The sequence below is a fragment of the Triticum urartu genome, chromosome 6 (genome assembly GCF_003073215.2).
Source record: "Triticum urartu cultivar G1812 chromosome 6, Tu2.1, whole genome shotgun sequence".
In the NCBI taxonomy this organism is placed as follows: Eukaryota; Viridiplantae; Streptophyta; class Magnoliopsida; order Poales; family Poaceae; genus Triticum; species Triticum urartu.
In genome coordinates, this window is record NC_053027.1 from 575,015,505 (window position 1) to 575,033,276 (window position 17,772).

Genomic DNA, 17,772 nt, shown 5'->3' on the forward strand with positions numbered 1-17,772 from the left:
TTTGCAAGCTGGACTGAAAAACGCCTGTTCTGATTTGTGGGGCAAGGTAAGTTGGTCAGGTTGCAATTTCGAATCTCTTCTGAGGTGGTGCACCAACTTCCTCTGAGATTGGTTTTCGCTGTGTGGATAGGAGATTGATGTTCTTTGTGGCATTAGCGGTCTGGAAATTTGGTATGTAGGAGTGCTCCTTTCGCTTTTGTAGTTAGTTTGTTGAACTTGGTAAGTTTTAACGTTCGCAGTGGTTGCACTAGTGCTGTGAGCTTACTGGGATCATTACTCAAGTCTCTTGTCGTTGGTCTCGGTTTTTACCTTTGCTCTCCGTTTAATCTTTCATCGAGTGTACTTGACCACTTACAATGTCTTCTATGGTGGAAGTTGCATGTTCAGCATCTCCCCTCTTTCAACATACCATGATGTTTCTGGAAAAGCTAATGTTTATGTATTTATTAGATCTTTTTTGCGTATAAGATTGTTTAAATGTTTGTCATTGTTTGCTAAGATGAAGCGGAAGGATGATGGAGAAGGTGGATTAGTTGGTGTCCCCTTAATAATGTGGGGATGGGAATTCTGGTGCAACATATGTTTTAGTGGATTCTGTGCAAGATGTACGGTGCTTACCTAACGCAGGGTTAGATTTAGAGTAGACTAGAAGCGAATCGCGCGCTTTGCTGCGCCGTTTGAATATATTCAAAATTTCTTGAACGAATCTTTATTTGCCTATAACGGCACTATAGCACATGATACCATTTAGATTTGGCTTTTCCTTCTTGAAAAATTCTAACAGGCTGGAGAGCACAAGCCCACCCATTTGCCTACCCATTTTTTTTTAAAACAACAGCAAGACATTCCGTGCTTTGTTTCCTTTTGGATCATTGCCAACGTTATAGACTCCTCGGTCATTCCTCAGCAGACAACAGATATGTGCAAAGATATATCCTGACATACCAACATCTAAGTGGACATTCTCTTCTTAGGCAAATGGCAAAAATAAACATATAAATCGTACCATGAGTCACATATGACTATAACCATGATACTTTCTTTTACCAACTATACCACATTTATCTAAAAGAAAGTGCAATCCATTTGTCGCCACTCTTCATCAAAACAACACATTTTGGACAGGACTATGTTGATTAAGATTCAGACAACCTTGCTAAAGAAAATAGCATTACCTTCATTTCATAGTGAACTGGTCAATCTAATGATTAGCAATATGCAATTCCAGGATTATAATAACATCAAAACACACTATACTGGTTCTTTCGGTGGCAACTATCAACACACACACTGGTTAGGAAACCTGAGTTAACTGAAGCTCACATCTGATTCATGATGATAATTAATGGGGTTAATTACTACTCTCTTCTGACTCCTCCTTGTTCACTCTTCTCCATTGAGCTCCTCTTTAAGCCAAGAAGACTGCTTACACGAGAATCCTGCCGCAAAGTTCAGGCATTGATAACCAATGATCAAAACGAGCGGACTGACAGATCGGATTAGATAAGCATGAGCTAAATTATTCTCCATTAAAAAAAATGGCTTCTCTTACACTTCTCCGTACTCAAAACTGGTCGTAATTTTGTTGGACATGAATGGTGAAGTCTAATATTTCTTGAATTCCTTGCTGGAGATTAGTGAGCTGCATTTCTCCTTAATTTCCTTCGAACAAATAACGGGATCCTCTGGTTTGTATGGAAAAAATAGAAATGAAAAAACTTTTAAGGACCATGGGGACATATTTTTTTAATTGCATATGCTTTCAATTTCATTTTGGAATTGTGTGAAACAAACATGGAAACTCATGAACATGTAGTTCCAGAACCTAGTAGACCACATGAATCAACAACTAAGAAAGCTCCGCAAAGTTATTTTACCTCTAGTTAAAACCCAAATAAATATTTTAGGAAAGCAGATAAAATGCATGCATGTACATGATCAATATTCAGGGAAAAGGCAAGTTAACACCTAGGTATCTGCAACATTTTTCCATAATTCTGAATCTTGTACCAAACCGAAACAGTAATAAGACATTGTTGGGCGCTCCAATCCATTCATGGAATCACAAAGTTGTGATGTACACAGGGATGATGGGTTGTACTCCCTCCGTCCAGAAATACTTGTCATCAAAATGGATAAAAGGAGATGTATTTTAGTTCTAGATACATCCCTTTTTGTCCATTTTGATGGCAAGTATTTCCGGGCGGAGAGAGTATCTGCAACAAGATGGACACATACAGCCAGCTATATATGTGCATTAAGTTGCAGTCTAACTGAATCTATCCACTATCCACTGAACTCTTGCATGTCATGTTACTTGTGCAATGGCATGGACTCCTGAAGCTACCTTGATAACACGAACAAGCTTTAGAAGTAAGGTTGTACAATAACCAAAAGCCACGAAAACAAAATGACAGAAAGGGACAAAGGTTTGGTAATTAAAGGAGCCTACTTTGGCAGATTAAAAATCTGAATACTTAATTAAGCACATGCTCCCAGGATTGCCAGCCATCATAGACGCTCTGTTTAGGCGTCGCTGTAATGGCATGGACTGACACAGAGGGGAAAAATTATGCTCAACCATAATCCAGACTGACTTTTCCTTCACCAAGCCTTTCCTGACTGGCATATATATCCAGTTCAGTTTAAATTCTACTCCCTCCGTCCAGAAATACTTGTCATCAAAATGGATTAAAGGAGATGTATCTAGACGTATTTTAGTTCTAGATACATCCCTTTCCATCCATTTTGATGACAACTATTTTCAGACGAAGGGAGTACAATCTGTAACCCCCCTTCTATTACGCATCAGCAGAACACCTGTTGTTTCCTCAAAAAGGGAAAAAAAATAGGGGTGCAGTTAGCACACCAAGGGTTCTCAATGTCTACACTGGAATTTCATAGAAATTGCTTGGAAAAAGCATCACTTATCGTATATCTATAACAAAGAAAAGAAACACTAATTACTTTCAGACTGAAACCAAAAAAAACGCAGCTACATAGGTCATTTCTTTAAAGAATGGCTATAACCGAAGGCCTTCATTTTATTTTAAAGCCCTGTTCAGAATCCCTCGGTGGAGCTGACTCCGTGTAGTTGTAGAGCTCGGTTTTACCCGCTCCTAGAAAATTAGCTACAGACTCGTCCGCTCCGGGAGCGCGGTCCAGGGAGCGGAGAGAAGCCAAACGCGGCCTAAGTAGATATAGATTCCAAGTCCCTTTATTTGTAGAACAACTAGAAGGATGCCTGGATCTCCTTGATGCGTGCGTTCTGATGCATTAGACCCTCACCGACCAGAGGGGGCAGCTGCAGCTGCAGCAGCAGGACCGGGATAGAAGCTCCAGCTCCCTTCCGGCGCCCCCGCAGCTCCAATGACCACCTCCAGCAGCAGCAAGAATGGAAGGGGGACAACGCCGCCGAATCGATTCGCCGCAGCAATGGAGCCCACGCAGTCGCACAAGCACCACCCGTGGCGGACCAACTCCAGCAGCAGCAAGAACGAATCACCGACCAGATGGAGATGGATAGAAACCCTACCCCAGCCGCCACGCCGCAGACCGCGCGTTCCACCAAGGAAAAAGAAGTCTCCCACACTTACAGTTTTCTCAAGCATTTCAATGATACTTCATGCCAAGCCAACACATCAAAATAGCGCTTAAAAAAGCAAGATGGCTTAGAAACAGAAAATGAGTTAATCAGTACTCTCATATTAATTACTCTAGAAAGTAGCATTCTTTCAATATACGAAATTGCAAACCGTTGATAATTTAGTACCATTGACACATGCACTAGGGATGAGACTAATGTGCCGTCTACTGTTTCATTATCCGCAAAATTATTGAATATGAAGAGATTGTTTGCATATGAACATGGAATTTCTACTAAAACATCCGAATGGGGATGAGGATGCCAGCCGTGCGGTAAGTTCACATCCAGGTACGAGACGGGCTAGCTTGGTGGACTGGGATGTACAACCGTTCTTGCTTCCGCGGTGGTGTGCCGCGTCTAGCGGACGGCGGTGGAGAAGGGAGCCCGTGGTAAGAGCTCAAGCCGGCGCCAAACCTCCCCTTCCACCCTCCCTTCGCGCTGAAGAAGCACATGGCTTTGCTAGGGTTTCGGGCTGGCTGGCTAGGGTTTTCTGGTCATTGGCGAGGGAGTAAAGGTGGCCAGATGTGGACCGGGAGTGGATGAGGCCGGCCTCGCCGCACGCGTCCATTAAAAAGGACGGGCACGCGGTCTTTCCACACATTGCCAAGTGAGCCTTTGGTAGGTGGCCATGTTAATTATGACCGCTTGAGGTTGTTGGCCGGCCGACATGTGGAGCCGCGGTGGACATCGAGGGGACGCGCGCCGCGTCCGCGCCAACACATTTCAGACCCAAATTTGGGCCGAAAATGGGTCCGCGCAGACGGGTTTTGAGAATGGGTCGGCGTGTTGGACCATCGTTTTTGTTCGCGACGATCCAAACGGATGTCGGCGGACGAAATGGGTGGAGTTGCTCTTATCACACATTCCATGTGGCTGGGCTAGTTAACTGTTGTTATTGGGGTAATCAATCAATCAAGGTAATAATAAAGTTAAGACGGTAAGCATTTAGATGCTTGCCCACCGTTGATCTATCAAGTTGGTGCTGGGACGAATCGAATCGGAGCCGTTGGTTATCTGAATCCCAATCCCGAAGTGTCGTTATCCAGACCAGAGTGCACTCTGCTCCGTTACGTCAGTCTGCTTCAGCTTCAGCTTGAGTAGTGCTCACATCTCCCCCACCCTCCCAAGAAGAGGAGCAAAGGCCGGCGGGAGAGCAGAGCCGTTCCCGGCGACAACCGTTGGAGAGGAACACGTCCGCGACAGCCGGCGACCGCATCGTCTTCTTCCCCACCCCCACCCCACCCGTGAGGCTCGCTCTCCCTCCCCCCTGCGCCGAAACCCTAGCCGGTTCTTGGTTGGATGAATCGCTTCCACTTCTTGGTTGGATGTTTTTAGTGGATTCTGGCGTAAGATAGATGCACTGTGCTTTACTAGCATAGGGATAGATTTAGAGTAGATTGAGTGGACTAATCGAGATTTCGACTCAGCTAGCGTTGTGATTTTGGATATTCTGACCTGGATTCAGTTTTGGTTTGTCCCCCGTTTTGAGCGAATTCGATTCGAGCGCCCCCTCCCCTGCAATGGCAGGGAATGAAAGATTGAGAAACTTCTCAACAACATTTTAATGCAGCCGTATCATCAGTTAGAGGGCTAGAGCAGCACTTGTCCATGTGCACATGCTGAATGTACGTACAGATGTATGCTGCTAGCAGAAAGAAAGACACTAGCATCGAAATGTTCTGAATCTTCAGATGTGCTTCACAAATAAGATAAAATAAAATGGAGGACACATATTTCCATAACCAAGTTTCTTGCTATTACCTTATTCTGAACCTGAACACCACATGACGACCCACCGAAATGTAATCCGATTAAACTCTTGTTTTTAGTCTATATGAAGTTCCTTTTGGTTGTTTATCTATCCGAAGAAGTATCGCATGTTTATTTATCCATGCTTCTTATTCCTGGTAGTACATAGCAGGTTTCTTTGATACACAGGCATATATGTCTCACCTGCAGAATATCATCTGCTTACCCGTGGTTCCGACTAACATGCTATCTTCCTTGTATTTCTTAATCTGCTTAGTAGCTTACAGTATTTTTTCCATTGCTTGCAGAGTTTGTCACCAGCAGCACATCATGCAGAGGCCCAGCAAACTGCCTGCCGTCTCTCTCCCCGGACGCCCTACCTTTTTCGGACCCCAAGGCTGGGCTGACCTCCCAGATGGCTTGCTTCACTCCATCGTTGATCGGCTGGGCTCCTTCCGAGACCTTCTTGGCTTCGCCACCACATGCCCCTCGTGGCGTTCTGCCTTCTCCTCGTACCCATCAAAATCCACGTTCCTCACAAAATTACCACCTCTCCTCATCCAGCCCCATATTCGTGCACAAGGTCCTCTTCTTCCTTGTACCAGTGGTTGTCGTGAGCTATACCCATGTAAGGTTGTTGATCCAGCCAACCGAAACGCCGCCCTTCGCTGTTGGATCCCTCAAGATACCCTGGAGAAGATGACATTTATTGGATCCTCCTATGGTAAGCTCATCCTGTCGCATCATCGATGTGTTCATCGGTGACGAGGTCTCAACTCCACGTCTCCCATCCCGTGCTGGATGTTCAAAACTTCACTTGGCTGGCATTCTAACAGCCCCACTTGCATCACCCAACTCACATCTCCTTGTCAGTACCGAGTCCTTCCTGCTTGATCTGCCTGTTCGAAACGGCTCTTGGTCCGAACTCCAGCTTCCTTGTCAGTTTGTAATAGACCATTTTGTGGAGTTGGATGGTCAGCTCATTGTCTCGAATAGCTATGGGAGATCCTACGCTCTGCAGCTGGCCCCTCAGCATGGCCTGCAGGAGATAAAAACCAAGCCTGTGGGAGGAAGGCCGGTGGTAGGAAGGCTGGTGGTTTGTGGTGATATGCTTCTCATTCTCAGTTTGGGCGAGTTCCAGCGCCTCGACATGTCAACCGAGCCCGCGACACGGGTGGCCGTGGAGAAGCTGGGCGAGCGGGCACTGTTTGTAGGGGCGGAAGTGAAGAGCACGGCACTTTCTTGCATGAGCCCGGAGCTATGGGGAGGAAGGAGCGACATCGTGTACTTTGCTCGTACAGCTCGACCTTGGTATCTCTATAGGCTGTGTGGCAGGCCAGATCGCTTGCAGGATAGACCAACACGACCAACACGCGTTGAACCCGCAGGCTTTGGAAGCACCCCAGTGCAGTCATCAGTTCGGCCGCTCTGGCTGTACCCAAGCATGTTCTACTCGGATGGCCAATAAATGATCCGTGCCTGCCAGCCAACTACGTACAGCTTGCCGTTCCGCAGCAGCAGCTTCATCTGAGATTTCCCTTTGAGATCCAGGGAGTAGAGATTGGTTTTTGCTGCATGGGTAGAATATGCTACTCGTGGTACGGAGGAGTGCTCCCTCCGCTCCTGTATTTTGTTTGTTGAACTTGATAAGTTTTAACTTTTGTGGTCTTGGCACTAGCTTCACTAGAAGAATAACTCGGTTATCCGGTTTTTACCAACCTGTGCTCCCTGTTTAATATTTTACTAGGTGTACTTGACCACTTATGCTTTTTTGTCTATAATGGAAGTAGCATATGTTCAGTGTCTCCCCTGTTTCGACTTTCAACGAGGAGAAGCTAATGTTTCTGCTTGTACTTGAGCTTTGTATGGATAAGCTTGTCATTGTTTGAAGTAGTATAGTTCTGTGCCTCATCTCAGTGAAGATATAAATTCCCTGATGCAGTGAAATTCTGCAGTTCAGTTATGATATAAATTCTCAGTTTAGCTAGAGGACTGGCCACTGCAGTTTAGTTATGTCCCTCATCCTAGTGAATTATGCAACTGGCTAGAATGATCTGATGCAGTGAAAATCTGAGAAGTAGTGTATATATGCTAACAATCCTGTTTAATTTTCATTGCATCTAGCTAGCTATCTGCCATGCCAAAAGGAAAATACGTAAACTGTTATTGTTGGAATTGCCTCGATGCCTCGCTTTCCTTTTTGTCCAGAGTTTTTTCTGGTTTCTCATTCCTGCGGTGTATGTGCTTGGTAGCTACATAGCAAAAATTGAAATCTCGCTAGGCCCCCGTGTCGCTCGCTAGGGCGACCCGGGCGGCGTCCCATCCCGCCGCCAAAAGCTCCCAAGTCCGCTCAGATCCTCCCAAAGGGCTGGCGGCGGCGGCAACGCTTACATCTGGTAGCGGCGGCCATGCAATACACGGCGTACAACATGTATCCATGCTGTGGTGGACAGAAATACTGCACCTAGTGACGCGGTGTGTTGCCCATGTGCGGCCGCCTGGCTGGATCTGGGTTGCAACTCGGGAGTCCGGGCCATGATGCAGCGTGGCGACATGTCTGGCTGGCTGCAGCGGCGTGCAGTCGGCTTGCAGCGTTGCTTGCCTGCTACGGCGCCATGACTGTGGATTGCGGCGACCATGAAAAGCTCTACGTGAGGGTACCTCATTCCGGATTCAGTGGTTGTTGTTGGCGGCTCGTGATGGAGATGTTGTGAGATGCAGTCGAAAGGCTCCTTTGAGTTTTGACGGCTCTCATTTTAATCAGTTTGCCTTCGAATATTAGATACAATCTATAAACGGCGGCTTGACGCAGAGAGTATGGATGTGCAGTGATGGCGGTGGAATAGCCAAGCTGCTGGGATCGCAAAAAAGTGGTGGAGATATCACATGATTTACTTCGATTTGGTGATACTTCTCGAGTACCTTGTCTTGAGCTCCGGGGTGAAAAACCTTGGTTTGACCCAAATTGGTTATACCTGGCAATGACGATGTTCTGCATCGTTACCTTATAGAAGGCATTGCACGGATATGTTCAGACTTAATCTTCAAGGTGAAAACCTAGATTCTGGCCTTTCCTGCTTGGATCCGGTGACGACGACGCTTGATAGTTGTTTCCTTCCTGAAGGCGTTGCTGTTGAAGAAACTCGTTATTATTGTGGTGTCAAGGGATTGTTGATGTGGATATGGTCGTTGTTGCAGTTTGTCGATCGTTGTTGATCGCTTTGGGGTCTTTTTCTTTTTCCTCGCTTAGGCATAGTTTTGGTCTTGTTTGACTTTGCTATTCGCCGACGTGTTTTTTTGCGTGTGTGTGTTAATGTTGGCTGTGTGCATCTTAGTTATGCAGGGGCCGGGTGTGTGCTCATGGTGCTTTGTATCTACTTGATGCTTCATTTTAAGTCAATAAAATCCACCCTTTATCGAATAAAAATGTGCTTGGTAGCCGGTTTGTTCCTTTCTCGCGCGTCTGCTTTATGGGTTTGGTTAGGTCTAGGCTGTGGTATCGTTTAAATCCTGTAACTGCAAGCTGGACCGGAAAACGGCTGTTTTGAATTGTGAAGCAATGGAAGTTAGTCAGGTCGCACTTTATCCATAGTAGTATATTTACCTCTGCTAATGTTTAGAGGAAAATGTACGCCGCAGGCTTGTGACCTACTCTCTCCGTTCTAAATTATTTGTCTAGATACGGAGATATCTAGCACTAAAATGAGTCTAGATACATTCGTATCTAGATAAATCCAAAACAAGTAATTCAGAACGGAGGGAGTAGCTTTGTGTCAAAGGCAATAACACAACAAGGTTCTTGCCGCTGCTAGTTCGAACAAATATGTTGTTTTTTCAGGTGTTGTATGTGTGCATTTCCTTTTATAGGTGCTGAACCGAATGCGTTGTGTTGAGTTCCGTTGCACCTTGAGAAGTATTCCTCTGTCCCAAATTATAAGACGTTTTTGATAGGCTAAAGAGAATGACACGTTTTGGACTTTTGGTACAACTGCAGCATATAACAGAGGATGATGTGTTTCATGTTGGAGCTGCTCTTACAGCTCACTTGATGGAACACAAGGATCTGGTGACCTGTTGTTGCCTTTTCTTCTCCTCTCTATTCTCTTGTGTTGAAAGCATGCGACACCTCGTATCTGTTGCAAGCTGAATCGCCAACGCCTTGTGCCAGTTTCCTTGAGCATCCTCAACACAATGCCGCTATTTCGAACGGATAATATGTTCCTTTTTGGTGTTGGTATGTGGATGCCTTTGCATTTCAACACGAAGGAGATCAACGGATTGTTCACTTCAGAACCAAGTAATTAAGATGGTGGCACATAATATTCAATCATTCTAAATTTAACGTAAAAATACTCAGTTAAGTGAGCATCATGTGTTATACATACTCTACAATGGAGCCTTGAACTACATTAACATGTGAAATCACACTACAGACTACAAAATTTCCTTGAGCATCCTCTAGGGGGCGTTCCTATTTAGCGCCCCAGGTGCCAGTTATAGGTCGGCCCATTGATATATTTTTTACTTTTCTTGTTTAAAAGAGAAAAAAATGCAAGTGCAGTGTGCTGAACTAAAGACCTCCTAGTTCTGTATGAATAGCACAAACCAACCAAAACATCCCAATAGGTGTGGCCATTTTTTTTTCACTTTTCTCCCTCCTTTTGTTCGCGGTTCGCTCGTTGGTTTTCTAGGCGGGTTTTTCTTTTTTTTCTTGTTCCTTTTTCTCTTTGTTCTTTTTTTGCTTTTCTTAAAACACGTGATTTCTTTTTTTTTGCAAATTCGAAACTTTCTTCATATTCATGAATATTTTCAAATTTGTGAACATTTTTGTTGAAAGCCCGTGATTTTTTCAAATTTGATAAAAATCGAAATCACATAACTTTTTTCAAATTTGTGAACTTTGTTTCCAAAATTGATGGTTTTTTTTCAAATTTGTGGAGTTTTTTTCAAAAGCACTGAACAATTTTTCAACATTGATGATTTATTTTTGAAAAATTCTTGTTTCCAAAATCGGTGAACAATTTTAAAAAAATGAAAAACATTTTTCTAAATTGGGGATTTTTTTCAAAATTTTGAATTTTTTTCAGAATTGATGAATTTTTTTCAAAAAATCTATAAACGTTTTTTCAAAATTTTAAACGTTGTTCCCCTTATTGGTGAACTTTTTTATAGCAAATATATGTTTTTATTTCAAATTTATGTTTTCTTTTTTCAAATGATTTATATGGGTACAGAATATATGTTAATGTTGTACTAAAAGAATTGTTAAATAGCACCATTTTCGGATTGTAGACAACTATGTGATCTTGTTCCAGTGGTTATTGGGCCAAGTCTTAGGCTGACGGCATAGACATGCGGGTTTGAATCCCACGTTTCCCATATTAATGTTGAAAGTATTTTTGTTAGCGTCATTATGAAGCATTATGATTTCATTATGGCATTCATCTAGCTCCATGATGCCTCATGATTTCATTTATGAAGCCAACAGTCTCACCAACAATGGAAAAAAACTATCTCATACAAGGCCATTCATTTCTTCATGTATCTGATTGTCAGCAGTTGCGGCTTATGAAAAGAAAAATGTTAGAAACATAAAGGGTCACATGACTCGTCACAAAGAGCCAAACCATGTCCTCTAAAGGTGAAGATCAGTTCGCTGGGCCATTCTCTTGAATGCAAAAGCGAACCTAAATTTTGGTTATGGTATTGAAGTGACTAGTTACTGAAATAAGAAGGTATCCTCATAGTGTGATGGACGGTGGTAGTGGTGAAAATGGGGAGGGTGGAGATACCTGGTAGATCTTGTTGCAGTACGCACGTGGTGGCAACGACAAAAAGTGCACAACTCATATAGGTATCCGGTGAGTGGAAGCGAACAATGATTAGAGGAGGCGGATGATCGATTCCCGCAAGCTCGATGCAGAGGCTGCACTTGTGGCAAAGATCTAGGATCCACGAGCCCATGATCGTGGATAGAGATTGTTCAAGGAGAGAAGAGGAAATTACTTCGGTGCCCGTGGCGACTGACGCGGCTTGCATGCCACCGGCGATCCCTCTGAAGGCATTGTCGATGCGTCGTCCCCGCGACAGTGTAGGTGCACTTCAGACGACCGCACACCTTATATGCATCCCGCACTCATGCGAGCTGAGAGGACGGCGTCGGCTCCAGCACACCGCTCCTGGCAGAAGGAGCCGACGATGACTTGGAGGACGAGTCTCTCCCAATGGCAATCTAGATTACTTCGCTCGATGCCACGCGTGCTCACAGCCTGATGGCCATATGATGGGGAAGGTAGGGGATGCGTGGGGGTGGAAAGGGAAGAAAATATTTGATCTATTCAGATATTGGTAAGTTTGTTTTTTTTGAGACCCATTGAGTTAAGAAACAAAAAGGTGAACCCAAGGGGGTGGGTGCAAAAATACAATGTGGGAGGGGTTGAGTCATAAAGGGGGGGTGTGTGGACTGTGTGGTTTTAGTGAGTGGAGTGTTTTAAGATTGACCTAACCAGGCAGAGGCACATAGTCTCACAAACTTGGATCTGATAAACGGTGGAGCACGAAGAGGAGAGGGGACGGGAAGGAAGGGAGGGGTCTACGTGACGCGGCGCCTCTGCCACGATCTCAGCGGGCGAGCGAGATGGCGACCCCGTGCTCCTCCGACCACCTCGTTGATGCGACGACGGGGGTCCCCTACTGGCCCCAGTTCCCCTTCACTCTAGACATGCCAGACTCCTCCCCGCACGACGGCGCCGCCAGGCAGATCGTCGACTCCCTCCTCGTCCGCTTCCTCTCGCTCACCCGCCGCCGCATCGAAATCGCCCAGGCCCAGGTACCCCCTAGTGTCCCTCCCTTTTGTCTCTCGCTTTTCCAGATCTGGTCGCGCTTTCCAGATCTGGCCACTCCCTTTGTCTCTCGCTTTTTAGGTCTGGCCGCGCTTTCCAGATCTGGCCTCGCTTTCCAGATCTGGTCGCTCCCTTTGTCTCTTGCTTTCCAGGTCTGGTCGCGCTTTTCAGATCTGTCCGCTCCCTTTGTCCCTCGCTTTCCAGATCTGGCCGCTCTCTTTGCCTCTCGCATTCCAGATCTGGTTGCTCACATTTGTGTGCAAGGTCAACGACAACCTCATTGTGCATTGGTCGCTTGATTAGTCTGATTTGACGAGGGTCACTTGACCTACTAGTGTTGCCGTGATAGACCAACGTGGTAGAAAATACACAAATTCATGGATCCAACAATCAAAATATTAGTACAAGTGCCTACAACCTTGACCAAACTCGAAGGAACACAAAAGCTACAAAAAACATGCGTTATAAAGAACTACAAGAAAGTGAGATGACATGTATCATAAATCCTATAGAAAAAGACATGTCATTTGGTTCATATAGGGTAAGCTTTTTTCCATTGGATCTAGGCTAACTTTTCTTTTGGATCCTATCCTATTCAGGAATAAGATGCTATCCTATTCATGAATAAGATGCTATTCCAACAAACCAAAGGGTTTCAAAGGAATTGTTTCTACAAGTTTATCCTTTCGAATTGTTACAATTTTTTTGTAAACCAAAGGAGGCATATTTGAGAAAAAGTGACGCAGTGCCTTGGTTCTCCTTATTTTGCAATAATTGTACAACAAAATAAATAATTTATTATTTGTCGCTTGAAACGAATCTCTAATAACCAACCAGTTCAATTTATCAATTCTCAGTTTAAAATTTAAAGTTTAAACTCTCATTTAAACTTATTTAAACTTTGCAGAAGTAAATTTGCACTTAGAATTAAAAAAGATGAGAAATCATACTCCCTCCTTCCATCTATATAGGGCCTAATGCATTTTTTGAGGCCAACTTTGACCAAATATTAGAGCAATAATATATGACATACAACTTACACAAAGCACACCGTTAAATTCGTGTGTGAAAGGAGCTTTCAATGATACAATTTTCACATTGTGCATGTCATGTACTATTAATCTTGTCAATAGTCAAAGGCGGTCTTAAAAAACACATTAGGCCTTATATAGATGGAAGGAGGGAGTACCTGAATTGGATGAGATGATTAAGGCAGTGGTGCTCTTGCATCTCGCCTCAACGTATGCGCCTTGCACGCTTCGCCATTGCCATTCAGTCATCCATTGCTTTCTTGCTTCACTAAAGATTCAGGAGGATAAAACGATCATGATATGTGCGTATGAAGCGGGAGACATCATGACCAAAGATGCACGCTTACGAAGATATAGAGGAAACGAACCAACCATATTGGGATGCCATTAGTTCGTGGTCTTACGCCGTTGAGGGGTGAATTATAGATGATTTTTAATTTTTTTGTTGTTGCAATGACTGGCTGAATCTCATAGTAGTCCACAAACCATCCCTGTCCACTGTGTGGCTACGTCACATCACGCTTTCATTTGCCTTTATTTATTTCTCATTAAGTTTGCAATGCGATTGGCTGTCATTGAATCTATTTACGCGTTGGCATACCTTCCATCCATGTTCCCTCGCCTCACCTCACCTCGCATCCTCCTCAACTCTTTCAAGTTGTTCCCTTTCTAGTTCGTACCCGACGATCAAGTCCACGGTCTCACCATCTACAAAAGGCTATGTTTCCTTCTCTCAATCTCCTGTTCTGCCCTTCGCCTTACACCAGGCGTCAGAGTGTTGCCACTGCCGCTAATCTAGACCGACACGAGCGTTGACGAGCCCGCCCTTCCCCGCTCCCAAAAGGTACGCTGCTGCCAGTGGCCTCTAGACACACTCGACATTTGCATGCCGGCCAGCAACTCGTAGTCTCCAAAGCTCATGCCCGTGATTGTCTCTACATTTTGGGCACTCGGACAAAGACAAACTTCGTTGTTGGTTTGTCGTCGTGCTCTCTTTTTCAGCATCAGAGTTACCTAATTAGGATCAGGATTCATCTGAATCATTTTTTTTCTTTTGAAAAGGGGCAAGTCATTAGAGCCCGGGCCTCGGTAATCCAGCTCATCCCAAGCATGATCCAGACGGAAATGCGCGTTATTTCTTTTCAAGCAAGGGAATTAAGCAATCAATACTCACTTAATTTAAATGGCAAGATGATTTATTCTTGTTGCCATTGGAGGAGCACATCAATCAACAACAATTACAACACATAAGACCATATCATATCATATGGTTTTAAGTGAGTGGAGTGTTGTTACCCTTGACATTAACCCAATCGATCAAGATTAGGGAGGAGGGTTGGGTCACACACTCGGCTCCCTCTGACAGGCGGACAGTGGAGCACGGAGAGGAGAGGGGAAGGGAGGGACGGACGCGGCGCCTCCGACGCGATCTCGGCGGGCGGGCGGGCCGGCGAGCTGGCGACCCCGCGCACCTCCCACCACCTCGCCGCCGCCGCGGCGCTCGCGGCGGCGGGGGTCTCCTACCCACCGCCGCTGCCCCCCACGCCGCATGCCGCGGGGGCCTTCTCCTCCACCTCCTCCCCGCACGACGCCGGCGCGGGCGGCGCCGCCCGGCAGATCGTCGATTCCCTCCTCGCCCGCTTCCTCCCGCTCGCCCGCCGCCGCATCGAGACCGCCCAGGCCCAGGTGACGCCCCCTTCCCACCGTCCCCCTCCCGCGTTCCCCGATTCCGTCCGTCCCCATTCGCGCGCGAGGTCAACGAGAGCCGCACCACCTTCGCCGCCGCGTAGGATTCGCTTGATTAGTCCGGTTGGGCTGTGGGTCGCCTGGCCTGCCGGCGTCGCCACGGCAGGCCGACGCCGTTGAATTTATTTTATTAGATTTCGCTTCTGACCTAACCTGTATGTGTACGCGCCCCCCTGCACACACGGCGGAAATGCTATCGGGTTTACCAATGCTCTGAAGCGTCACATCTCGGCCCTGATGCGCCGCCGCGGCATGCGCGCCCAGAAATGCTGGGGTTTTAGTCGCTCTTGCCTGCGCTTGACGCACTGGCTATAACCGGTACCATGCGTCTGCGGCGCTGTTCGCTTGTGCTGGTATGGAGAACATGGATTACTCGGTTCGTCGTGCCGTGGTTGAGTTTGGTTTAGCTCATGACCTAACCTATGTGCACTTCCTCCTCCTGCCCACATGGTGGAAATGCTTGGTATCAGTTGGGTCACAAAGGTCTGATCAATGCTCCAGAGGTATCGCCTCTCGGCCCGTTGCGGCGCATCCGATTTACCCGCTTAGACGTTTACGAAAAAAAGTTGGGTTTTATTACTCCTGCTTGTATGCGCTGGTTATTACCGATGTCATGTGTTTGCACCATGTTTTTGTGTATGCTGGTATCGGAGAGCATTGACTATTCGGTCTGTCGTGGGTGTACCGCTGTTTGTTTCGGGGTGCCGGTTTCTTGTAACTGTGTAGTTATCATTACTGGGGTCTGTTGCAATGTGCATTTCACCGCACCGCCCAATTCACAGTCGTGCTTTAGGATTTCTGCCTTTCGCTCTTTTGGAAAGCATAGAAGAGTTACTACATTTGTGCATTCCGCTGTTGAAATGTTAGGCATTTCTTTCTTTACCATCCAGATCAGCATGATGCCACGTGTTATGTTTGCAGAGAAAATGCTATAATGCAACACTAATTTTTCTTTCTTTCTAAATAAGCAGGATGGACAATACCTACGGCCATCTGACCCAAGCTACGAGCAAGTACTTGATTCACTTGCCATGGTTGCAAGGCACACACCTCTACCTCTTCTCGAAGCTCTTCTTCGGTGGAGAGAAAGGTACGCTGATTGACATTGTAACTCTTCAAAAAATTCCAACCTGGTAGTCTTTAAGATTTCAATTTATTTTACGCCGAGCTTTCAGCTTTGTTGCTTACTCCCACTCTAGAAACTCTGCAGTCTTGTACTTTTTACTGAAGTTTTGTACACCATTATTCTGCAGTGAATCACCAAAAGGTGCCCATGATGCCTCAACATACCAAAAGAAGGTCTGTTATCAACCGACCATCTGGTTTCGTTACAAAGAACCATATTCTCTTCCACTGTAGGTTGTGTGCTCAATGAACATCACCAGATATGCATTCCGTAGATCATCTTATAGTTAGAGGTTGTCACTAACAAACTTTTTTATCCTTGATCTGTCAAACTTGGTCTTTCCCTACACATTTTAAAATGCATTCCCCTGTCTAAAATTTTCATGGATTTCCCTTTCCTTTACCCAGCTTGCTGTCGAGTGCATATTCAGCTCAGCCTGCATTCGATTTGCTGAGTATTGCCCACAGGAGGGAATCACAGGTTATCTCCTTTTGCTGTTGTTTGTGTGAGGTCTTTGCGTAGTTAATTATTTTAAACATAGTTGGCTAACTTATGCGTTATTTTGCCCAGAGAAACTTTGGAATGGCTTGGAAAGTTTCGTATTCGATTGGCTAATTAATGCAGACAGGTGAGAATTTACTGCCTTCTTAAATGCAGTTTCTTGTATGGTAAGATCATGGCAATACCAGCTTGTGCAATCTTAAAGCAGAATGCTGACATTGAACATCCAATTCTTAGCAAATGAGCAAAAACTTTCCCTTTTTAAAAATTAACAAAATGCATTGAATATGCTGAATTCGACTTGGTAACCATCCAATCAGCCAGTTAATAGGCTACTCGGCTGATTGTTTGAGCATTGGAACAGCACATAAATAATACTTATATGTATGCAACACCTATATGCTGTCTTATTTTGTTTACATGTGCCAAGTTCCTCAATTTGTTTTACATGTGCCATAAAAAGGAAACTTATTACCCTAAAAGAGAGAAGGAAACTTATGTACTTGTGGATGCTGAGCCCCTCCCTACCTTATTTGCCTTCTCCAGGGTTGTTAGCCAAGTAGACTATCCTTCATTGGTTGATCTGCGAGGTCTCCTTTTAGATCATGTTGCTCAACTTTTAGGAGCTTTATCACGTATCAGGTACGTTTCTTAATGTGTCCTACTGCCATGGATCAGGGGAACATCTATCTCTCTGTCTTAAGTTACTGAGAAAACTGATTATTCATGCAGGTTTAGTTCTGTGACTGAGAGGTTTTTTATTGAGCTTAATAATCGCCGTGTTGATACTCCTGTTGCTAGAAGTGAGACACTCAACATTATTAATGGGATGCGCTACCTCAAACTGGGGGTATGATTATACAAAGACCACTTAATTATTTCAATATTCGTTCCAGTTCATAAGGATTCAAAGTGCATGACATGGCCAATGTGATATATTCTGGCATCACATATAGAAACATGTTGTACCCATTTCATTTATTGGAAAAAAATACAGGAACTTCCTAAGAATTCAATTCCCTAGTATGCTACTGTGCTCCAATTCCACTAACCAAACCGTAACACGAGCAATCCCTAGATGCATCTGAATCATGTACGTTTCTACTGTTCTACATGTACACACTGACTCCC

At 45.0% G+C, this 17,772-nt stretch overlaps 1 protein-coding gene and 1 pseudogene across 1 annotated transcript; both read left to right on the forward strand.

The window, feature by feature from the left end:
• The first annotated feature begins 4,719 nt into the window (after nt 1–4,719).
• Nucleotides 4,720–7,171, forward strand: LOC125515671 (annotated as a pseudogene).
• A 7,411-nt stretch (nt 7,172–14,582) lies between these two features.
• On the forward strand, nt 14,583–17,531 carry LOC125513163. Its single transcript, XM_048678194.1, has 7 exons — nt 14,583–14,954; nt 15,986–16,104; nt 16,268–16,313; nt 16,548–16,620; nt 16,711–16,768; nt 17,188–17,283; nt 17,374–17,531. The coding sequence occupies exons 2-7, from the start codon at nt 16,046–16,048 to the stop codon at nt 17,495–17,497; spliced, it is 456 nt and encodes a 151-aa protein (XP_048534151.1). The 5' UTR covers nt 14,583–14,954; nt 15,986–16,045; the 3' UTR covers nt 17,498–17,531.
• Nucleotides 17,532–17,772: the final 241 nt, after the last annotated feature.